The sequence below is a fragment of the Spodoptera frugiperda genome, chromosome 10 (assembly GCF_023101765.2).
Source record: "Spodoptera frugiperda isolate SF20-4 chromosome 10, AGI-APGP_CSIRO_Sfru_2.0, whole genome shotgun sequence".
Taxonomy (NCBI): domain Eukaryota; kingdom Metazoa; phylum Arthropoda; class Insecta; order Lepidoptera; family Noctuidae; genus Spodoptera; species Spodoptera frugiperda.
Window position 1 is genome coordinate 8,968,228 of NC_064221.1, and position 26,469 is coordinate 8,994,696.

Genomic DNA, 26,469 nt, shown 5'->3' on the forward strand with positions numbered 1-26,469 from the left:
TCAGTATAAGGTACCAAAATTGTCACATAAGGTTATGGGTCCCGTTTGTAGTTTCTATCCTGAAGACGCGACCTTATTTGTTACATTTCATTGACCAACCTGATCGTGAGCACACGCCTCACAAAACATAAGCTTTGACACGTAAACAACTCGTTGATCTTGAATATCAGTTTTCTATACAATTTACCGATTGTTTTAAACTAAATAGAAAACTATTATTCTTAAAGGAGACTTTTTTGATGGGGAATATCATCCAGTGACTTCATTCGCCTAAAGTGTGGCGAAAGCAAGAGTTTCAGAATCTTACTGACTAAAAACCACCCGTGCCTAGTCCTGCTCTTAACCGCGGTAACCCGCTAGTCTGTAACTTCAGGTTTTAAAGGAGACGTGAAGATACTTTTAAGACATCGTTTCTCAGCAGATAGGGAGTTTTGTCTTATTTTTGATAACATAGTAGGCTGTTCGTTTCTAAAAAGGCTTGATTTTTGCCTATAATGAGTATGGTTTATAGGCAGAAATGCTGCATCTTTAGCCTCATTACCATTCAGGTTAGGGGCCAATCGCTGACTTATTACATAAACAGAAAAAAATCCTTTGCAAAAGTCATTAAAGATCTTCACCAACAAAGTAATCTACAAATAAATAGATACCAAATATAGCAAAGTTTACTCTATACAAAAGGTAACGATGCCATCAAATATTTATAGTTTTAAAACTCTTAAACCGACTTTCCGTTGGCGCTAGTGTCTATTTTGGGACACCAGTGAATGGTCCAAAAGGATATACTGAAGTAAGGACTTGGTTTAGTTGGCCCCAAGAGGATATTGAAATGTGCAGTGAACTGAATGGAAAGGAAGTCCTATAAAAGCAGGAACGGAAACAACCTACACATTGAAGCAATTTTCGTTCAATTTAAAATGAATTTTATTGTTCATGTTCTGTTTTTAGAAAATCTATTTTGTAGTTCTTGTTGAGAAAATAAGTGTTTCTTGGTTTTCTAAAGAAGTTTTAAAACGTAATTCCGTAGCACAAATAGTCTTTACTTAGCAATAGATTTTAGATTCGCTTCTTTCATTTTGGAAATATTTGTCTAACACAGAGATTACAGAACGATTATAAGAACATTACTTTTATCTAGCGTGGTGATTAATGCACAAACCTTCTCCGTATGAGCAGGTCTTTGCTCAGCAGTGGCAACTTAAAAGCTGTTGATGTGTGATGTGATTTTTAGATCCCTGTACAACCGCAAATTATTCCAAAGCCCTTTTGTCAACGTTTATATTACACTACCGATAACTTTTTCAGTTACCCATAATAAGTATTCCATCTACACCTACACATATCATCAATAGCAAACTTATGTATCGTTTGGGAAAATACAGGTATGAAAATATGAAATTATCAACGCATTTCGAATAGATTTCCGAAGCGACCTCAAGCTATAACAACCAGTTAATATTGATCTCGCTTTGTATGATCTTTGTGGACATTCAGCGGTTCAGTTTATACTGGTTTACATAGCTTGTCGAGGATACTGTGTACATATCGATAGCATATGTCACTGGGCTATATTTCACGAGGCTACAAAACTAATGGCTTCCTGTAGAGCGAGGGACATAAAGTTCAACTAACGTGAAATATTTTTATGGTTGAAATATGCAGGGTATGGTTTAAATTGCATTTTGAGAGTTTTATATTAAAAATTTTCAAAATATTATTGGTCAAGTTGCTTGCGTGGCTGGTGCCGAAGTAGTTTTATAAGGAGGAGAGACACTTTTGGTTTTTGGAAAAGTTGAATAAGACTATGGTGTCTATCTGTTTATATGTATAATAGTGACACGTACACAATACGTAGAATCCCCCTGATTTGATGGTTACCTTAGGTGCTAGAAAAAGAGAACTTTGAATTAAACTGAATGTATTAAAATATACAGCTTTGCTATTATACTAGATGCAACGCAACGTCACGTCTTTTATCCTCGAAGGAGTAGACAGAGGTGCACATAACGACACGTAATGCCGCTATACATTGTACATCCATTTTTCACCATTTCTGATTATAAGTCCCATGTAATAGGGGGATTAATTATACTATATGGACGGATTATACTAGAGTTTTATTAAATACCGTCATTATAAGCCTACATTATGTATAATTCTACACAATCCTTATCGACCACAGAATGACCCACTTTATCTCAATAAATCTGTGACCTTCAGATGTCACTGTATCCGATATCTTGAGTAGACATCCCCTAAATTACTAAATGTCCAGTCAACTATTAATTAGAACGCCTCCTATGTAGGAAAGTAATTATATTCTGTCGTACACAAGAAGCCCGCCTTGGTTGCGTTTGAGGGGTCTATTTCCAAAATGATTTCTGGTATTATTTTTCTTATTTCATCAACATCATTATTACCATCAGTCTTTAACTGTCTCACTGCAGAAAAAAAGGCAATTCTCACGCGAAGTATTAATTTTTAAATTCAATGATAAGATATTTTTAAATTTAAATGTCCTGTGTAGCGAAATGCTACTCATGAATATGTGCCTCTAGCATTGCTACGTAAGCCGAAAAATATTATTTAGCATGTCTCACTGAAGTTATAATATAAACAGATATTTGTAAGCAACTAGTAGTATTTGAGTTTATTATACTTTTCAGTAGTTTTACCGGGGCTCCGGCTCGAAAAGCAGGAGAAGGAACGGGGTGGTTTTTAGTCAGTAAGAGTCTGACATTCCTCTCGCCTCGCCCAAGGCGGGAGAAGACATTGGATGATTTTCACACCTCAAAAAAAAAGGCTAATGACCGACCCGGAGCTGCGGACTACCTAGCGGGACGAGCAAGATTAGGAACGGGGTAGTTTTTAGTCAGTAAAAGTTTTGCCTCGGGTTACGCGGAAGAAATGACTGGATAATTAGTTTTCTCCCTCAAAAAAAAAAAAAACTTTGCTTAGCCACAATAAAAAAAAATAGATTACTAGCCGAGAAACTAGCCGTTAGTCATCGCCTTCTAGTATACGCCTAGGAAAATTTCGTCTAACAACTAGTCTTCTAACTAGACCATTAATTAACCAAATTCTATACCATCATTTGGCCGTCTTACATAGCACCGATCATATAAACCAGACATTTTACTAGATAAATTGTACGGTGTCGAATAAGACGCGAAAATTTACCAAAACTATCCATCATTGTAGTTAGCCATTAATTTTCTTAGCTTTTGGAGGTCGATTTTCTAAACTATGTATGTAGAAATTTGGTTAAAATAATGGGTTCCTCTTGATTAAGTGGTTTAGCTTAAATTATGGGTTAGGTTGGTTTAATATGAGAGTTTGTGGTGTCACTAGGAGAGAAGCTTTGTTATGTGTTGGTAGCAGATGAAGTTCTACGAGTATTTTGTCTTTTTAATTGACTTTAAAAATGTTGGTAAACGTAACTTTAGAGAATGAATTTGTTTGTTGCATTCTTATTATAATAAGGGATTCTGTTATTTGGTATCATACATTTGATAAGGGGACTTTGTTAATTGTTATGATACATTGATAGTGATCCAATGATGCTTTCAATCAATCGTCCAACTGAACCAGACTAGGTATTGAAAATTGATGATGTTTCCACTGAAATTTAGACACATAAAAAACCAATGACTTCCAGTTTGGCCGTAGCCAAAAGTACCTTCACCTAACAACAATTATACTTCATGTTAATCGAACGTGAGACCTCATACTCAACAATAGCCCTCTCAAACCACTGACCTAAAAGTCCCAATAACCGCAGATTTAATAACTTATTTTTATTCTTTCCAACCTTTTGATTCATTAAGCTCTAACAAAATAATTTATGATCTCAAATGTAGAAACAATGTAAGGTCTAATGCGGATTGATGGACGTCACGTGTTTCCTGCTCATCGTTCTAGAATATTCTAGTTGTGGGTGAGCAGAGAGGTAGGTGACCCACTTTTTGTTAGTTATGATTTAGTTTGGGGATTCGTTAGGCTTGTCGATTCTTGAAATTGTCATCTTAGAGAATTGAGAAGAATTTGGTTTGATTCTATAGATATGTATGTGTGATTTTTAGACGTAATGTGTAATCACACATCGCTGAGTTCGTCCTAGGTAGTATTGAGTTTTTAGTTAGTTAACCACCGGCGCAGTTGTCGCCTTTTTTAGGAGGAAAATCATTCAATGACTTCTCCCGCCTTGGGCTAGGCGAGAGGGAGTGTCAGACTCTTACTGACTAAAAACCACCCCGTTCCTACTTCTGCTTTTCTGTAGCTCCGGTAACCCGCTAGGCAGTCCGTAGGCTGAAGTATTATATTCAATCCTGACACATGAACAGTATCAGCTTTATCAATTAAAAACTGCTGTAATCACTGTAAGTACCTGTACTTATTTCTATTTATCTCTGTCTCTGTTACCGAGATTAAAATACTAGAGGTATAATTTTTACTATAATGGAAGGAACAAAATACAAACAGTACATCTACCATTACATGAGTTTGAAGCAATAGTATTAGTCGATGGACGTACTTTTTTTGTATGGCAAATTCTACAACACCTCTTCCGCTCACCTGTAGAACTATAATTTGCCATACAAAAAATTTACGTCGTCACTAACGACTATCGACAAATACTATTGCTTCAAACTCATGGTAGAGGTACAGAAATTATTTGTAAAGCCTCAAAACCGCGTCCATTGACCCAGGTCAAACCACTCTTTTGAATTTAATGCCTCCAAACACAAATCCATCACTCTGCAGTTGCAGATTGCAGATGACATCAGCAAAGATTTATAGATAAAGGGTCTTTGATAGAATGGACTAGTATTGTCATTCATCTTCATCAGACAATGACAGTCCACTGCTAGATTATGAGTTTCTGGAGTTGCGGACTACTAAGTCAGTTACCTGGACTCCGACTCAAATTACAGGAGCGAGCACGAGGTGGATTTTAGCCAGAAAGAGTCTGACACTGTCTCTCACCTCACTTTAGGTGGAAAATATCGTTAGATGCTTTTCCATTTTCAAAAAAAGGACAACTATAAGTTTACTCCCAATAAGAAGGTTTTGCTATGGCAAGTAGGTTGGATATCTGTTTTCATCGTATGTTGTTTGATATAATTCATAACGACATTACCAAAAGGCTGTAAGGTCGCGGTCCGCTCGTTGACAATGTGCTTACAGCCTTTTGCTTCGTTTCCAAAAGCAAAAACGCCGTGCTATACTGCCGTGCCCTGTCCATACCGTTACTGTAAGCGATGACTATTACCTATGACCTCTTCCACATAGGAGACGCTTGCCATAATGTCCACGCTTGCCAGGCAGGTTGAAGATTACAGTGTAAAAGGTTGAAGTTAAGAGAGCGCAGGTGTATTCGCCTCTTATGACACCCATGAGAAAATTAGGTTAGTGACAAATCTTTCCCACTCCGTCATCGCCATATGGCACATATTAAAATACAAGACAACAGCAAATTCAGTTACACAGTCCAATTAAACCTGACCTCAATTTACCCAAACATTTCACGCATTAAGAGCTCAAATTACACTAGAGAGTATACTTTATTGTGCTGCTAGTACATGCTACTCGTACAGTTTACCAATATGTGGTAGATAATGGAATACGAAGGAGACGTTCGCGTGGGTAATGTGTTACAAATTTAATTTAACGTCGTATGGGAAGTGTAATGGATTTCAAGGCTGCATTTGTACACGTATAATGGTTTATTGGGCTGTGTTTTTGTAGTTGAAATGAGACGTTGTGAAACCACCCGGTCGCCCAGCACCTGTGCCAGCTGTGCAGTATAAGAATATTAATAGCTCTGTTGATTTTCAGTGAAGTGATTTGGTATTTTTTTATAGTACGAGTATAAGTCGGTAAACGAGTAGACGGATCTCCTGATGGTAAGCGATCGCCGCCGTCCATGGACACCCGAAACACCAGAGGCGTTACACCTTAGCTTACCTTTTGGGGATTAGGAATTTAAGGTTTTTGGGGAAGCGGAGATTGAAAAGCTTGGCAAGGGAGGTAATTGGGCCTCCGGTAACCTCACTCACACAACTAAACACAACACAAGGGTTATTTCACATCAGTTTTCTGTGAGGCAGTGGTATATCACAAAGGCTTCATAATAATTATATTTAGTGGAAACAGAATAGTTACATTATCAATCTTAACCTATCCCTTTTAAACAACCATATCCAACATGTTGCTTTATAACAAGGCAATCAGAAAGCACTAAAGGCGGTGTTTGCTACACTATGAACACTAAGTGCAATGCCGATGCATTACATGTGTTAATATTGTGCTTTCAAAGTGTGTTAGCTGTTGATTATGTTTATGTAGACTTTAGTGTATATTTCTTGATGCGGAGGTTGGAGCAATAATATATAGGGTGACTGGTAATTAGTGAAGGATATTTAAAGACGCAAAAAACTTGTTTTTTTATGGAACACGCCGGTAATTGAGCAGATGTCTCACCTAATAGTAAGCAATCGTCACCGCCCAGAGGCGTTACAAGGCGTTACAAATGCGTTGCCGGCCTTTTGGGGGTTAGAAATTTATGGGTTGTTGGGGAATCGGGGATTGGGAAGGGCTTCCAGTAACCTCACTTACACAACGAAACACAACGCAAGCGTTGTTTCACGTCGGTTTTCTATGAGGTCGTGGTATCACTCCGGTCGAGCCGGCCCATTCGTGCCGAAGTATGGCTCTCCCACACATAAAGTTTTTATTTTTATCTTGTTGTCAGTTGCGCGCGCGCAGTCTTAGCGAGCACCCGTGTTAGCTGTTGACGACTTACGCGTTTGAAACTTTTTACGAGTACCCTCAGTTTGTTAATGTTACTTGATGAGTGAAAATGTAGAATTTTGTGACTCTAGTGGAAGTGAGATGGTGGAAGAGGGCTTTGAGGAGGAGAGTGAGCAACAAGTTAACTTGAGAATGGAGAAGGAGAAAAATACTGGTTCAAATCAGGCAAACCCTAGTTTAAATTGTGAGCAACAACTAGTTCCAGAAAAGAGAGGTAGGCAGGAGGATGAAGAAGAAATAATTGAAGATGATGATGGATTCCAAACCATAAAGCGTGTGAGTAAAAAACCAGCACGAAGAAACTCAAAAAGCTATGAGGAAATAGAATTGAGATTTTCGAGTAATAATTTGAAACCAAAAGAACATATTGTGTGCATTACGGCCAAAAATGCACTGCCGAGGCAGTTTGGAATGGCAAAACTTTTGAGATCTCATAATATAGGAAATATAATAAAATTAGTTTACAAGAACCCGTATAGGGCTTTAATATACTTTGATAAAAAAGAAAATGCAGAAAAGATGTTAAATTGTGAGAAAATACTAGGCGATTTGGAGTGCAATATTAATATAGTTGGCGAATCACCGGTCTGCTACGGTATACTTCGACAGGTGGATTTAGAAATTGAAGACAAAGAAATATTAGAGAACCTTACATGTGATTTTGGGATATTATCTGCAAAGCGACTGAAAAGACAGGATAGTGATGGCAAATGGGTAAACTCTGAAACAATCCGTCTATGCTTTAAAAACTACAAATTACCGACATACGTATATGGATTTGGATGTAGATTTCAAGTTGAACCTTACATATTCCCTGTATCCCAATGTTCGGGATGTTGGCGATTTGGCCATCTTTCAAGAACATGTCCTTTAAAAAAAATCTTATGTCCTAAATGTGGAAAAAATCACGAGAACTGTGAAACAACTGTTTTTAAATGTATAAATTGCAAAGGTCCACACATGGCAATGTACAAAAAATGTCCGGTTTTTTTGAAAGAAAAGGAAATTAGAAATATAATGTCTAAAATGAACTGCAGCTATACGGAAGGACTAGAAAGATATAAAGTCAAAAGAAAAGAGTATGAAATTAATACAGTACAAAATTTAGATTCACCTTATATTAATGAAATAAACCAACAGATAACTCAAACTCATAACACAGACACAAGAAGATCTTATAGAGAAGTAGTAGCTACAGAAGCTGTTATACACGAAAAGACAATTGTATCAGAGGAATTGGAATCAGAGGACAGTCAGAAATTACAGAATAAAACTAATACACAGTCAGAAAAAACAAAAAAGAAGAAAACACACCGTAAGAAAACAAAGAAGAGATTGTATGGACAGGAACATTCACAAGAAAATACTTATAGTGAGGAGGAAAACACTATTAACAAAAGTGATGGACAAGATGAACAAGATAAGCGCAAAGATTTCTTTTATGGATTATATATAAAAATTAAGGACATATGTTTGTCGAGAGATAGTTTTTCTAATAAGTTAGGATTAATAATCAAAATAGTTGTTCAGGATTGCATTACACTATGTTTGAAAACGATAAATTGTAGCGAAATTTTAACTCAATTAATTTCTTTCTCAAATAATGGATAGTCACAATAATAGTTCGTATTGTTTTAACATATTACAATGGAATGCTCAGAGTTTAAGGCCAAAAATTGTAGAATTTCAAGCTTTATTAAGTCAGGAGAATATTCACATTGCTTTAGTATCCGAAACTTGGTTGGAACCCGACTCAATATTAAATGTAAGTAGGTATAATATATTTAGGAATGACAGAAGCGACTCGTTTGGGGGAGTTGCTATTATAATACATAAGTCAATTAAAGTACAGTTGGAGATTTTGAATCATAATAATTCAGGAATAGAAATAAAATGCGTTAAACTTTTAAATTGTAAAGAGATTAAAAATATTATCATGGTATATTGCCCCTCATCGGTACATACAATTCAGTCTGACTGGGATTTAATTTTTGCTAAATTTAATAATAAATGTATAATTGCTGGGGACTTTAATGCACACCACTATAATTGGTCATGTAAATCTGATACAAGAGGTACGATGATTTTTGATGCAGCTTTAGATGCGGGATACATCTCGCTTAATAAGGTAGGGGAGAACACACGAATTAAATTGGTCAATGGATATTTACAAAAAACTTCCCCAGATATTACATTTGTTTCCACAGACCTAGCTTGCAAATTTGAGTGGTATGTATTAAGTGAAAACCTGGGTAGTGATCATATGTGCATTAAAATAAAAAGTAATTGTAATGAAGTTATAAATATAGTTAAAAAACGCAAATATAAATTGGCCAACTGGGAGAAATATACAAAAACCTTAGAGGAAAATATGTTACCGTATTGTATGGAAATTAATGTTCAACAAAACTATGATTATTTCATAAATGTTATAAATAACTCTGCGGATAAATATATACCATACACAAAACTGTGCACAAACTATAAACCGGGCTTCCAACCTAAGTCTTATTGGAATGCAACACTCTCTAAACTAGTCGCTGAAAGAAGGTTAGCACTTAGAAAATTTCGATCCAATCCGACCCCTTTTAACTTGAACATTTTAGAAGAAAAAACATTAACTGCCAAGAAAGCTATCAGTAAAGCAAGAACAGCTGAGAGACGTAATTTTTATACCAGTATTGATGAATCAACAACAGTATCAGATATGTGGAAGAAAATGCGTTGGTTAAAAGGTTACAGTACAACTAGATCATATCCTTCAAGGGACCAGAAAGTTTCCCTTATTTGTGGTTTAGCTCCTGATTACGTAGGCTATGAAAAACCAACATTAAATTCACCAAATACGCAGTTAGATCTCCCGGTGACGATGCAAGAACTATGTAACTCACTAAAAACTAAGGATACAGCACCTGGAGGGGATGGAGTTTCCTACTCTATGATACTTAATTTACCAACTTCCGGAAAACAATTTTTAGTAGATTTATATAATTATATTTTAAATACTAATGTGGTGCCTGCGCAGTGGCGGGACATAGTTCTAATGCCTATTCCTAAACCATCTGCACCTTCAGATGACAATCTAAAATTAAGGCCTATCTGCCTAATATCATGTTTATGCAAGATCTTTCATTCCATTTTGACAAAACGTATTGAATGGTTTGTAGAGAAAAACAATATTTTGTCCCCATACACGTCGGGTTTTAGAAGAGGGCAATCATGTCAAGATTGTTTAGTGCGATTGACCACTCAAATTCAATTAGGTTTCTCGAAAGGTTTCTCAACGGTAGCTTGTTTTGTTGACGTAGAAAGTGCCTACAATAACGTATTGGTTAATAAAATGATATCTATATTAGATGAAATCGGGATCGGTAACAAATTATGTTCATATTTATGGTCTTTTCTGAATGAAAGACATCTTAAGATTGTCGATGAACTTCAGGAAAGTGATCCTATTATTAGATACACAAGTTTAGGACTAGCCCAGGGAGACCCTCTCTCACCAATATTATTTAATATTGTAACTTTTAAACTATTTTTAAAGATTAGTAATGTACATATGTGTCAGTACGCTGACGACTTTGTCTTGTATAGTACAGATAAATATCTCTCAGATAGTGCAAGTAAATTACAAGATGCACTAGACACTTTTTCAACAGTTTTAAGTGAGTTAGGATTGAATGTATCTAATACAAAATCCAAACTATGTGTTTTTAGCAGAGGATTTAGGAGACAAAATATTACTTTGAAAATAAACAGTCATGTATTAGAATCAGTAAATAGCTATAAATATTTAGGGCTTTGGCTTGACAGATCGCTACGTTGGGGACGACATATTAATGAGGTAGTCATAAAGTCACAAAAATATTTAAATATACTAAAAGTTTTGGCAGGTAATTCTTGGGGTATACACCCTAAACATTTACGCAGAATATATATAGCAATAGTCAGAAGTCGTATAGATTATAGTAGTTTTATTTACGATAACAGTGCGAATTCGCATTTATTTAAATTACAGAAAATACAAAATCAAGCAATGAGAATTATAGGTGGTTTTATAAAGTCTACGCCGATTCACGCCATGGAAAGTGAGCTATGTATTCCGCCACTGCACATAAGAAGAAGGTTCCTGGCCTACAAGTATGGGTTAAAATCTCTATCTTGTACGGATAATGTAACAATTAAATTATTATTACAACTACGTCAATTTATTACCAATAGTTATTGGACACGCAAAAAGATTCCGCTGCTTGCGACTATAATAAATGAAGTTGAAGATGTTCAGGTGGCTTCGTCCTCTCCGATGGAGATGTATACCTTAGACATATGGGTCACTTATATTAATGTGAATAATATAATTGCTATTAGTTTGGAGAGTGTGCAGAGAGCAAAAAACTTATATGAAACAAATTTGTTAAAACACGATGTTATGAAAGAATTAATAGAAAAATATGCTGATTGGGTAGTGATTTATACAGACGGATCTATGAGCAGAAATGGTCGGGGAGCTTCATTTTGTGTTCGATCAAAACATAATGCTATTGGATGTTTCAAAGTAACCGGGAATGTATGTGTCATGTCGTTGGAACTTGTTGCGATCTCAGAAGCACTGTCATATATTAAAACAATCAATGACACTAAAATAGTTATATGTTCAGATAGTAAGAGTGCCTTATGTCATATAGCTCGATGCGCCTCTGGACGCAGAGGTACACCGATAGCATATGATATACTCTCTAAATTAGAAGAACTAACCGAGAGGGGGGTGGATCTGAGGTTGCAATGGGTTCCATCACACATTGGGATACGTGGTAATGAGGAGGCTGATAGATTGGCAAAAATCGGAAGTACAGAAGGACAAGAAATATATGTAAGGCCATACTATTCAGAAATATTAACAAAATATAATAGAGAGTGTTATGACATGTGGAAGGAATATTTCAATCAGAGATCATTAGAAAAGGGCATATGGTACAAAACTATCCAATTTCAACCTCCTCGTATACCCTGGTGTACATATAGCCAGTTAAATAGAAAACTGATCATTTTGGCTCATAGAATTAGAACTGGACACATTCCATCAAATAAATTTGCCTTTCTAATGGGAAAGACTTCATCCCCTAACTGTGAAACCTGTGGAGTAATAGATGATGTCTATCATCTATTGATGGAATGTGTTCAATTTCACGCAGAGAGAGAGGAATTATTTGATACATTAGGTTTAGACAAATTTCAAGTAGGAATCATGAATAACATCCTTTCAAACCCGAACAGTGAGGGAGCTTGTCTTTTGTTCAGACTTTTTTCTTAGAAAGTAATTTAATCAATATGTGATTGTAATTGTACAAATCGGACTGACATATACTTGTAAGTATAAAAGTCCAAAAAATAAAGATTAAAAAAAAAAAAAAAATCTTGTTGTTCTTCTTTATCTATGAATAACTTCTTAGGAATTTAGGTACTCTTAAGATAGAATAATATTCAGCTATGAATATTCTAAGCTTGAGGCTTTTGCTTAGTATGTGCGGTTGATATCGGCACGTCAACTTGTGTCCAGTTGCATTGCATGCCTGCTAAAGACATCCGGAGCTGCGGACTACCTAGCGGGTTTACCGGGGCTCCAGCTCGAAAAGCAGGAGAAGAAACGGGGTGGTTTTTAGTCAGTAAGAGTCTGACACTCCCTCTCGCCTCGCCCAAGTCGGGAGAAGTCACTGGATCATTTTCCCCCTTCAAAAAAAAAATGCCTGCTAAAGACCGTCAATTATGAAATCAGAATTATAGTCTCCACTAAAGATGCGATTATCTGTCTTCTAAAGCAAGTCGTCGTAACTAGTTGAATAACTTTATCTAAAAATAGTCTTTTAGCTAATAATATGTTTATAATATTAAGAAAATATTTACATTCTGAATATTTATACTGAAATAACTTGGAAAATCTCCATTACATGATAATATGTGGGTGGAAAGAATTTTATCCCTTACTAAGACTAGCAAATTCTTCAGCTTTCAGCTTTCGATTTTATCTGTAACACAATATTTTTTATGTATATACACTAGTTTTATGTTTTTCGGCTTACTCACATTATTATATGATAAGGAACTCGACTAGTTTTAAGCCTAACTAGAAGCACATATTCACAAGCAACATGCCGAGTCACACGACGCGGCAACTGTCGTGCTGCTCTTAACCAATTAGTTTTGGTATAATTGCGATGTAATAAACATAAACATAAAATACCAATAATTGGATAAGTGTCATAAAAATTGGCTTCAATAGTAGCATTATCTAGTAATAATACTAGTGTTCCTGAATTCTTAAAATAGGCCTTACAATAAAATTCGATTTCATCATCTATACTTTGCTATAAATAAGTAAGAATAAAAAAAAAAACGATTTTCGAAGATGGTTTCACAAGTAAACACAATACACGTCTCTTTACCCCTTTGTGGAATAAGAAGTCTTTTAACATAATCCCCATTATCAACAGCCTATAAGTAGCCACTACTGACAAAAGGCCTCTTCTCACACGGATAAGTTTTGACCATTAATGCCTACGCTCGCTCAATGCAGGTTGGCGTTCATTCATTTCGTTTTCTACCACAAAGTTAAATTTAACCTACTATAAAGTAGTGACGTCACGCAACCAAATCGCTTACTGAGGCGGATTGTCGCAAATAGCATTCAAGAGATTCACTGCTAACTACGTATTAGAGATGTTACTGCATGACGCTTCGGATCCAGATACGGGTATGGTTAAAGAAGGATATTATATCTGTTTCAATTGTCAGATTGATAGATGATTTAGGAACTTAAGAAAAGATAACCTCGAAGACAGAGAGGTTTTAAGTACGACTACCGAGCTACGGGTCTCGGCTTTGGTTCGATTACCGGATTGAGTAAAGTTATTTTGGAATAATTTTCTGTTTTATTTTCGAAGAATAAAATAATAATGACATAACACAGAGTTTGCCAAGTGTACCTATGATATCACGGAACTCAACAATATTTTGATTCAAAATCCTAAAATTTTTATTTCGGATCTAGTTACGATTAGGTGACGTCAGTGTTATTTCTTCCAAATACAGTTTCGGATACAGTTACGGATCTTCATAACATCCTTACTATGTATTTAATTGTTATGTAAATAAGGTTGGCACATATGTATTAGATGTGGGCGAGCCTTTGTACATGTGCACTGAAATTATTGCTGAAATAGGCAGAAAATTACACAGAGACATCGTTTAGGTGTAGTGAGTACTTACTGAGTGGATTTTTTTATGGAATAGGTGGCAAACGAGCACACGAGTCACCTGATGGTAAGCGATCAGCACCGCCCATGGACATCCGCCATACCAGAAGAGTCACAGGGGTAGTGGTTGCACAGTAGAATACTTTTTTTTATTACCACCTCTATTTTTCCGGCGGGTGTCATAAAAGCTCATTATATGGGTAATATAATAATAGAAGTTAGACAGTAGCACTCTCTGTTAAACCTGAATCTTGCAAAAGGCGATCGTCAATTTACCTGCCAAGCCTATAGAGAAAGGATTGGCAATGGGGACATTTCGCATCCGGCATTGGTTCCGGCCATGGTGGGGAGCGAGGGAACTGATATGCCGTCCTTCTGCGAAACATTAACTCCAGCTAAAGAGGTGTCAGACTAACTACTAAAAACCACCCCGTTCCTACTCCTGCTTTGGCCGGAGCCCCGGTAACTTGTTACGTTGTTCGCAGCTCCAGATTATTCCATGCCTGAATGTGATGTGGCTGTACATGATATAAATCTGCTCAGACTCGGTGCAACGAAATCATAAATGATTATCACGTCTGCCTTCCATTGGGAGAGACAAACACGTGCCACGTCAAATGAAACGACTCTTGCATTTATTTACATGCATCAATCAATCAATCAATCTCCTTGACAGGAATGACTTGGTAGTCATGCCATAATAATATGTACATATTATTATTATCCATAAAAATCCTTTGTCCTAATTGGCCGACCTGCTATCATCATCATTATCATAATTATAATAATACTAGCGGACCCGACAGACGTTGTCCTGTCTACACGTCTTTAATTTGAAAATTTGTCGGATCCAATGTAAAATATTCCAAAATCAATAACTACTAATAAATAAAAAATTAATTAAAAAAACATTGTCCAGCGGACAAAATTGTGAATCTAAACCATTCTCAGATCCTCTTGAATACACACAAAAAATTTCATCAAAATCGGTCCAGTCGTTTAAGAGAAGTTCAGTGATGTCACTGAACTTCTCTTACACACTTACAGAAGAATTATATATATAAAGATTAGCTACAAGACACTCAATGCTGAACAAAGAGATCTCACAATGACGACTTGGAAAAAGTTATTGAGGCTACAAAGTTTGTCAGATCAGCTAGTACGAAATAAACTGACATGTATAATGCTAACATACAAAAAAAAAACAATGTTTGATTTGCCACCAAATAGTAAAACAAAAGAAAAATAAATGCAATCATATGCTCAATAATAAACATATAGGTAAAGAATTCAATTTACAAAAAAATAAACTTATTTTTTTAACATAATTTCTTCTTTAAATCTTTTTAAATGACCAGTTCCAAAACATCCAGATTGGCCCTCATTTAAGTCAAAAACTCAAATTCTAATTTTAATTTATTGCATTCATGTGTATACATAGATATTACATTAGCACATTAGTTTTAACATAAAACCCGGTTAGGGTACGACAACATACATAATGACACAATAAGCACCAAGTCAGTTGGTATTACAGCTTAACACAAATATGACTATTATAACAAAACATTATTTTAATGAATATCAATGTGTCATTACCACTATTACATATTATTTTAATTATTGCAATATCAGTATAAAATGTGGAACTCTCACTAAGTAATAATATGGAATTATTTTAATTAATATCAATATATTATTTGAATATTTATTTACTTCTATTAGTTTTTGCAATTTATACATTTGATTTTTTTTAAAAAAGAACGTTATCCCACCTGTGGATTTTTTCTTGTATCGTGTATTCGTTAACAAATAAACAATTTCACATGTACATGACACGCAGATACGAAACAACAATTTGCGGATCACACAAATAATGGCTCCGTGCGGGAATCGAACCCACTACACGTTGCACGACAGCCAGTTGCCCAGCCACTGCACCATGTTAGTTATTTATCCCACCCAAAACATAAATGTGAAAGGATGCCAAGTTCGATAATATTGGAATGCTTCGCCTATAAAAGAAGTGAGATCTAAATAAGTACCAAGTTCCATACACAGACCTCAGTTAAAAATGATATAACAAGTTGGCAAGTTTTCACACACTTTGTTATAAACCTACTAAACGCAATGAGTCAAGTATATTGACTTAATTTTCTATTAAAACTTGCCAAGTTATATCATTTTTAACTGAAGTCTGTGTATGGAACTTGGTACTTATTTAGATCTCACTTCTTTTATAGGCGAAGCATTCCAATATTATCGAACTTGGCATCCTTTCACATTTATGTTTTGGGTGGGATTTCATTTATTTTTGTAAGGTTTATTTTCTTTTTTTCTTATTTTACTTTACTTTGACTAAATACAAACCTTCGTAACGAATTTTACGTCGGTACGACCATTGGAAGATATAGATATTTTTTTTGTTTTAGTTCCTTAGGGGTATGAATTTACACCTTCATTATTTTTAAAACCGACTCACACTTGGCCATTTTCAGATTTTTTCCTTTACCTTGACCTAAAGACCTACCTCCATGCCAAATTTCAAGTCAATACGACCATTGGAAGTGGTCTAGGTTTTTGATGAGTGAGTGAGTGAGTCAGTCAGTGAGTGTATAGTAAAAATAGCGATTTTCTGACGTCAATATCTCAAGACCTACAATAGGTACATTAATGAAATTTTGTATTTTAGATAAGTAAGTAGATCTCGATAGATACTAGAAATTTCATATGCGTAGATAAAATAGATTTTGAGTTATAGGTGGGTCGAACTTGGCCCGAAATGGTTCGTGTAATATAACCCACGGCCGGTGTGTCGGTTTTTTTGCTCGAACTTGGCGGACACACTGCCGTGTGTCTAGATACGTATTAAATATTGTATTTTATCATTTTACATACATAAGTCTCAATATTTTATTAATTTGTTTTGCCATGAAACATTTCATAACAGACACAAAACATTAAATAATAGTAATTCTAAGGTTTATCCTCTAACCTTTTACGCAGCACTTATTTAAAACGAATTTACTGAGCGGCGTACCATCGTACGTCGATGCAGCCGTTATTGCCCATTTCCTATGCTGTAACAACTTTAATGTCTAGTCTAGCCAACTGTCCTATTTACATTGAAACAGTCCGTCTGTCACTTCCGACCTCATTTAGATCTGGTCTTTATCTGTGCTAGCGTGAATTTGCAGTTGTGGATGCTGTGTATTAAAGTACCTAGTAGCTACTTCCATACACTGCGGCTGCTGGACTCCTATTGCGTCGTAGTGTGGTGTTTTATGAATTAAGGTACTAATGAACTATCCATGATTATAAGCAATAATATGAACAAACTCAAAAACCCTGGATGACGCACTTTGTGTGAACTTAAGTTGAGGAGAGTCATGCTTCGGTACAAAGGGGCCGGCTCAACCAGCGTGATACCACGATCTCAGAAAAAACCGATGTGAAACAACGCTTGCTTCGTCGTGTGAGTGAGACTACCAGAGGTCCAATTAGGTACCCTCCTCATCAATCTCAACAATTCCCGAACCTAACAATCTTCAATTTCCCAACGCGTAAAAAGTCAGCAACGCACTTATAACGCCCCTGGTGTTTAAGGTGTCCATAGGTGGCGCCAATTGCTTGCCATCAGGTGATCCATCTGCTCGTTTACCAGCTTATACCATAAAAAAGAAACAGAATATTATGGTAATGTTTTCTTCCTATGACTACAGCTACTAGAAACTAAGAGCCGTGACCTTGTCACAAAAATTCTTGTATTAGTTTCACTCCATTTATCTTTACGTCTGTTTCTCCCCAAACGGATAGACGCACTGTGTTCAATGTAGTAAATGGAATCAAGTTACTGGATTAATTTATCCAGAAACTGGTTTTTTCCAAACGTTACCCACTACTAGGTTTTTTTTCCTGTGTTGTGGGTGCGTTTACAAAACATACAATAACATATAATAATTATACCATAATGTGGTTGTGCACTGTGCAATTTCACATACACATGACACCCAGACCCGAAGTAACAATTTGTGGATCACACAAAGTTTCGTCCGATAATCGAACCTGTTGCACGGCAGCCAGTACCTCAGTCACCGTTGTTCAATATAACTTATATTTGCTTCATGAACATTACTATGATATACTACAAAAACGTATTTCGGAAACCCAATGCACTTGTAAACTCTTCTGGTGATAAGATTGTTACCTTACCAGCAGGAGATCTGTCTGTTCGTTTGCCGACGTACCTCATGAAACAAAAATCGAATACATCCTAACACTCTTAATACACTAATATTTGTGAAATTTTCCGCGATATTACTTTACAAAAATCAAGTACAAACACCCCTGGTAATACGGAGAAAAGCAAACAAACTAAATCTAATGATTATTTACATGGGCACCATAGAAGGCAACATGGAAGTTCGATTTTGTTTACATAGGCCCTCTTAGTTTTCAAGCGAAAATCTTTTAACAAAACAACCCTTTTTGAATATTTTATAACGTCACTATTATTATGTGTTTATTATGTTCTATGGTTGACTGCTTTGGGGCCCAGTAGTGGTACTACCTGATACGGACTACCTAGTGGGTTTACAGGGACCCTGGCTCGAAAAGCAGGAGTCAGAACGGGGTGGTTTTAAGTCAGTAAGAATTTGACACTCCTCTCACCTCGCCCAAAACGGAAAATCAAGTGAATTATTTCCACCTAAAAAAAAACAATTAGCTAAGGCCGATTTTTTGTGTCACACTGCACAACCACATTATGGCATCTCCTCTTTGTACCTGTTTCATGTTATCAAACCATACACGGCTTATAAGTTCTTGAATAAGAAATATCATGTACATATATTTTTTTTATTTTGTTCTATAAGCATATCTTTCAGTTGGCGTAGTGAAAAATATTAGTACCCACGTTGTACTACACGTTGTTTGTCAATTTCTGAGGGATACAAATATTTGTTTGACTCGATCGTTACGTGAGAAAAACTAGTTTAGAACATCGCGTTTTTCACAATATTTTTTCTCCTTTGTTGTTGACGCTGTAACTCAAAGTGAAGGGTCAAGTTCCCGTGTAGCACCATGTTGTTGAATTTTTCGGTTTCAAAACGTTATTCCTAAAGGACTTTGACTTGTAATTTTATACAAGCTGGGTATTTGGGCAACCGATTGGATTCCTACACGGAACAACTTCATATAATCCACTTTATTTTTTTGATCTGAGTATGTGTGGTTTTGGGTGTGCACAACAGAAAATTGCTGTAAGGTTTTTAAAATATTATATATAAAATCTACTCATATTATCACCTGAGTGCTCTTCTTTTACCCGGAGCTGCGGACTACCTAGCTACCTAGGGTTACCGAAGCTCCGGCTCGAAATGCAGGAGTAGGAACAGGGTGGTGTTTAGTCAGTAAGAGTTTGACACTCTCTCACGCCTCGCCCAGGACGGGAGAAGACATTGAATATTTTACCCCCCTTAAAAAAGAATTTCTTTTATCTTTTAGACCCTATTAGACTTACTGTTATACTTATATACTAAACTGTTTTCTCCATTGTTCCAGTCAGTATCGGTGACGGTGTCGGTGCTGACGCTGACCTTCATCTCGGTGGACCGCTGGTACGCCATCTGCTTCCCGCTCAAGTTCAAGTCCACCACGGGACGCGCCAAGACCGCCATACTTATTATATGGCTCCTTTCTTTGTTGTTCAGTAAGTATTTTATATCTACCATATTATCTTCTAGGTTAGGGTTTACATTTACTTTACATCAACTACCTTTTTTATTATTCATTTTTAACTATGTTCGTCCCACTGCAGGGCAAAGTCCTCCCCATCCTCTTGTCATAAGCTTTCTACGGCCAATCATTCAAAGTCAAAGTCAAAAGTCAAATTTTTTTTTTCATCATGAAAAATGTTGATGTACCTCACCATTATTTTGATTAGCTTACATCAAGAGAATCAGAGTCGACGTAATATCTGCTTCCGTTTTCACGAACCCTTTAATTAGGTAGATGACTAAATGTTATTTTAATATCCATCCGGTAGATTATTTTAAAACGTTAGACATGTATTTTTTCGTTTCTTACAAAAGCAAATACTATCGAGGATATATTGATTTGAAACGAGACAACACTTTTGAGTACGTTTTATACTCAATAGCACTTTGCCCGACCCGGAAATTCAACCTGAGACCTCTTGTCCGACAGTCGCACTTACAACCATTCGACCAATGACGCAAATCTCAGTTTCATTGACTTATTTTTCCCTCGCAATGATTGACAAGATTAATTATTACGCGGATCAACTGTCCATTCCTGTCCTAAAACAAGGTAGTCACCTAATCCCTGGTATTCTTCACTGTGTTCATCATTAATCAAATTCCAGCTTTATTAAAACTGCACTGAGCCGGCACGGCTTTTATAAATGAACGTAATCCAACATCGTCCATCAAATACTTTGAATGGATACCGATCGGCTGTTTGCTTTGTAAAATGTTTCGGAAGGTACTCGTTGTCTGATTTAATTGTCGCATTGTATTTGTTTTTGGGGTATTGTAAAGGTTTTTTTTATATAAGAGTGTCATGGTGGCCCGTAGGCTTAGGACGCCCGCTTCTAATGCGTGACATGGGGGCTACCAACGAATCCTACCAACGGCTAGTACCAATGAGACTTTTACCGAGATATATGTACTTTCTAAGATTATTTAGACACCACTGACAAATGTGAAGGAAAACATCATGCTTACACCTTCTCCGTATGAGAAGAGGCAATAGACTACTTTATATCTCACGGGACCGCAGGCAAAACCGCTGGCAGAAGCTAATCCAACAATAAATATAATCTTTAAATTTGATTTAAAATAAGAGACTTTCTATATGGTTAAAATCTATACCGGCTTCTTTAATTAATTAGCCAAATCCAAAATAATACATATTCGCCATCGAGATCAATATCTGTACCCTAAGTACAAGTTTGCATTAAGTCGAACGAAAACAAAACGAGAGAGCGTTCGGCGCTGATTGGCCGGGGTGAATGAACCAACCAATCAGAGTACCGAACACTAGAACACACACTCTTTCGTTCGGTACTGGTTGTAACAAAAATGATCTAACTATCATCAAAACTTTGTCTTCTCTTTGCTTCCATGAACTATACACTCTTCAGATGTTTACATCAACTAATCCTTTGCCAACATATCAGCTTGGTCTCATGTCGTATATTGCATAATATCATCAAACAGCTTTATTACACTTCCCTAACATACTCAAGGGACTTAGTCTAATGTTTCAGGCGTTCAAGATTCCCGAAGGAATTTAGGGATTATCTGACATAAGATAAATTTATGCTTGAGCATATTAAAACGTTAATATTTAATCACTTTGTACAAGAAACCTTCTTGAGGTTGAATTTTGTGGTTTTTGATTAATTAGTAGTCTTTTATTATTGGTTTCTATAATGCTTGTGTGAAGAATGAATGCAAGTTTGGTGTGATATGATTCCCGCACGGAGCAACTCCTTGTGTATTGTGAGCAACTCCACAAATTGTTGTTTCGGGTCTGGGTGTCATGTGTATACACCCACGACACAAAAAAATCCTAGTGTGGGCAGTAGCTGTTGATTGAATGGTTAAGGGAGGGTTCATATCTGTCGGAAAATGCGTCGAATATTATCGGTCGCGTAACGTCAGAACAGACAAATGTATAGAAAAACACTTGACCGTTCACTCGACACTCGACCGATGATACGCTCGACGTATTTTACGTCAGATGTGAACTTCTCTATGCCAATACCAAATGCAATATATTATGTTTATGAAATGTCGATAATATATTTTTAGCTGTCTACAATCAAAGGGCTTAGTACGAGTTTGTTTTACGTTTAAAGAAATCGAAACGAGAGCGCGTTCGACGCTCTGATTGGTCGGTTCATTCGCACCGGCCAATTCGGGCGCCAATGCGCTCTTGTTTCATTCAACGTAAAGCAAACTGGTACTAAGGGTACAGATCAATAATTCATGTTTAAGCTAATCTAAATGCAGTGTAAGTTGACCAAGTTTACCTGACCATTGAATTCCCCGCCTCACGGTTTGTCAAAGCTTGTTACCAAAATATGTTCTTGCATAGTTTAGTACATAACAATGCTGTTAGAGATGATTCTGTTGTTCAGGATCTTATCTTAAGGTCAAAATTTAACGGGCACGGCTTCGGATCGAATCCAGCACGATATTGTTTCAATAACACAAAAGGTGAAAAGTGAGTGTACATTCTTCAGTAGCATTGTGTACCGTAATGTGCACCTCTGCTTTCCCCTTCGAGGATAAAAGGCGTGACGAAGTTTCTAATAGAACAAAATAAATTAAGTGTATTAAAAACTACCTTAGTTGAAAAAAAAATGTTTATTTTTATTTCCTCTGGATTCTAGAAGCCGGTGACCTGACTTAATATAGCTGTGGGATAGCCTTAAAGGACACGTTCAAACAAAAAAAATTTGATTTTAAAAATCGGTCCACAAATACTCATACGGTCGATTTTTTCATAACAGTACCTATTTTCATAGCAGTGTTTCATATGAAGGTGTAAAAAATTTAAGTTGGGGAGAATGCCCATATTTTTAACCGACTTCAAAAAAAGGAGGAGGTTCTCAATTCGACCGTATTTTTTTTTATACATTTCTTTTGAAACATTGTCACGTTATTATAGGACATAGATATAGGATAGGGATAGATAGGACATTTTGCATGGATTGCGATTCTTCTTCTTTGATTCGTATGTGAGGTTCTCTTGCGTATTAACTTTTTTCTTCACCAGATGTACCAGAATTCGTGGTGCTACAAGTTCAGAGGAAGATGCAGCTTCGATACAAGGCGGAGTACTTCATGCAGTGCACTTCCACGTGGTCAGACGAAAGTGACCTTAAATGGCATATCATTAAGGCTCTGTTTTTATATACGTGAGTATCTTTTGAGAAATGTTATTGGTGTGTTCTTTTATCTAGTATGTATAAAAACGGTGCGGGTAGGTAAAGGTTTGATTTGCAAATTAGAAAGATATTTGTGTTCAATTATTTAAAAATATCCGAGTTTTGATGTCAACGTAACACTTAATCGATAAACACGTTACTTCATTGACGGACACCAAAAGTGATTTCCAAAAACTACGGATACCTTACTACTACTAACTTTTGTACTCTCTGTAACTATTTTCTGTACTTATACCACTTTTCCAATAAACAAGATACTGTTCTCTTGTCCCCAGATTTCCACTGTTCCTGATGATGATAGCATACTGTCAGATCGTGAGGGTGCTGTGGAGATCAGACAACATACCTGGACACACGGAGTCACACACACTCTGCTCTACGCCCCAAGGACATAACAACTGCAAGAATTGTAAGGATCATTCGCTATTATGAACTCTATTTATAATTACTTAAAGACTAAGTTACGTTGAAAAAGATTTCTTTTAAAAAGAAAGCCTATATTGAACTATTATTTGTATGATATACAAATTGTTCCGGGTCTCGCTGTGATGTGTATGCAGTTTTCTTCAAGTAACCCAATCGGCCGATCTGAACGTCATTTTCCTTTTCCTTGCTTCGATCTCTTAAGTGCTGAGGATTGTGACCAACCTTCTGCATAAGCTTCTCACAGATAATCTTTTTCCACCAAATTCTGTCCCTAGCGGTGTAGAGATTGTTGTGGATAGTGGAAACCGTAGTGCGGATTTGATCCGTCCAACGTATCGAACTACCACCACGAGGCCTTTTCCCATCCACTTTTCTAGTGACGATGATAAAGTTCACTTTAAGTGACGTGTATTTTATTTGTAAGCGAATTTTAAAGTGATCTATGTTCAACAGTCAAGTTCACATCTTGTTGCTAATAATATGACAATGATGAACACCTATCTTCCTAGGGTTAGCAGCAAACAGGCGCACCACGCCGTCAATCCACACCAACGCATCCACGGAAGGCCAGCTTCGCTCCAGGAGGAAAGCTGCCAAGATGCTGGTCGCTGTGGTGGTCATGTTTGCAGTCTGCTACTTTCCTGTACATCTACTCTCTGTGCTGAGGTAAGAAAGAGAATACGAACTCTCATAGTAAATATTTAGTCTGGTTTGAACTATGTATTGAAGTCAGTGTAAAATATAATAAGTATGTCACCTACTCAAGTAATGAAAAAGCACGTTGATGAACTGCACATATGACAGAGAGCAATAGTTTATCTTTGACTTTGGAAAATCTGAATTTCGAACATGAAGCAAATACAAGGAGGAGATATTGTCATAACTAGATTTTCCTTTAACATAATAGTGGCTCTTTACGGGGAGCACGGGAAGTTACAATCCACACCCCTTTTCTATTTTCTAACATGCAGTCTACAAATATGATGTCAATTGTCGAAATTTTTATGTGCCACGTTCTGATTGCTTATAACTTATCTACTCCTTTTTATTTATAATATCATTAGGCAGAGCCCATTTTATTTTGACACAGTGCTTAACCACATTATGAAATCTCATTTTTGTACTTGCTTTATGATTTCAAACAACGTGCTGGTTTTTTGGTTAATTATTCTGATTTGAGAATCGCACCCTGAAGCAATCATCGAGATAACTCGAACTTTAAATACATTTTATAGGGTCTATTTCAAAAAGGGGTCCTAACAATGCCTTCAATAAATGAGTAACATTTAATTTCTCTTCGTTTCTTAAGTACCTGACTAGAATATTAATTGTATCGTTAAAACCCTTTCCTTGTTCCCACCCACTTATTGATCTAAGTCGATGGATAATCTTTGGAAAATTTTCTAGAACATTTCTAAGTTTAGATGGATTGGGTAGACGTGCTTTGGGTGATCTTGTGTCTCTTTCTTATTAATGGTGGAAGAAAGAGATGAGAGTAGATTTACTAAAAAATATAATTATATAGTTTACTCACGTATTATTAATGGAGAAAGAGTTGTACTAGTTTTGAGTCGCAGTGGAACTCTTCTGTAGTAGAGTAGGCAGTTTAGTTAATTAGTGTCTCATCATAGTTATTATAAAAAAATATATACATATATAAAAGATGAGACTAGTCTTTTAATGGTAAAATATGACTGCCTCGTTGGTAGAGTGTTGTTGACTGCAGAGTTTTGGTCCTGGCTTTCAATATTCGTCCTTTGCCCAACCCGAGAACTTAACTCCGCATTCCTTGCTTTGCAACCGCCGCAACCACAGTGGCTACGAGACAATTAACTTTTGGATTCTAGTAGTTGGTAACTTATCTATAAAACCTAAAATATAATTAATTTATTCACAAGATTTCTTCTAGAACTGGTTTTAATAATATTGCGTCTACCAAGTTTTATAAGTTTAATTTCTAATTAAAATAAAACACTAACTTTTCACACAACTACGTAGGTTTCAAAAACTGTTTAGCATTACATCTGATAAACCAAAATCTTAGTTTATTGGGTTAATTACAAAAACTTTGAAGTTCTTACTTACGTAATAATATTTTTGTTTTATGATGAGTAACTTTTAGGTTTAGTTATTACGAGGAAACTTTAGTATTTCATTAGCTGTAGATAAAATCATATTTAATTTTATATGTAAATAAAAAATGTATTAAGAATGCCATAATTATGACATTAAGTCCGCTTTAAAAACTCGTACCACTACCTTCTGCTAGCAGCTTCACATACACACTAGTGTTTCCTTGTGTGAGTGAGGTTACCGGAGCCCCAACTATCCTCTCCCCAATCTCTCCAATCCCCGATTCCCCGACAATCCTGAAATTTGTAACCCCCAAAAGGCCAACAATACACTTTTAACACACAGAGATGTTACAAGTGTGTGTTACGCCGCCGCCCATACGCCCACCCAAATCATTCTGGTGTTTCCTGACTTATTCGATATATTCGTTTACCGACTTATATATCTATCATAAAAAGTAAACAAAATATTTCCATATTTTCATATAAGACTCGTTACTTTAGAGTACTTTATTTATTTATTTTTCCGGCTGTCGTTGTTTTTTTTCCACAATTTTAATTAGTCAGCTTGCGTTCTCTTCCTGTTGTGAGAGAATTGTAATTAATTAACATCACGTTTATAATTTTAAGGTTTTCTTTCCCTAAAGAGCAAACAGCAGAATGGTAGGAGATAATTGTTGAATAAACAAAAATATAATAAGATGGCATATTTTTCCTTCTGAGTGACGTTTTCGAGAAAATTAAATTAATGTGTCAGATAATAATTTGTAATAGAAGGAAAATTGTTGTGTTTCGCTAAAAAATGGGAATAACTCCGTCGCGTAGATTATTTTAGAACATTAGAACACGTATTTTTAGTTTTCTTTTTGTAACAAATACTTTTGAAGATATATTGATTTAAAATATCGCGTAACGACACTTCTAGGTG

At 36.1% G+C, this 26,469-nt stretch overlaps 1 protein-coding gene across 2 annotated transcripts in view; it reads left to right on the forward strand.

Annotated features, from left to right (window-relative positions):
* The window catches only part of LOC118277312 (orexin/Hypocretin receptor type 1-like), a 144,798-nt gene that overhangs the window by 102,471 nt on the left and 15,858 nt on the right, over positions 1-26,469 (forward strand). For both annotated transcript variants that reach the window (XM_050696539.1, XM_050696540.1), the window contains 4 exons: positions 19,626-19,773; positions 22,872-23,013; positions 23,319-23,452; positions 23,979-24,135. In XM_050696539.1, the coding sequence (XP_050552496.1) occupies positions 19,626-19,773; positions 22,872-23,013; positions 23,319-23,452; positions 23,979-24,135 (581 nt within the window). The remainder of the gene's footprint in view (positions 1-19,625; positions 19,774-22,871; positions 23,014-23,318; positions 23,453-23,978; positions 24,136-26,469) is intronic.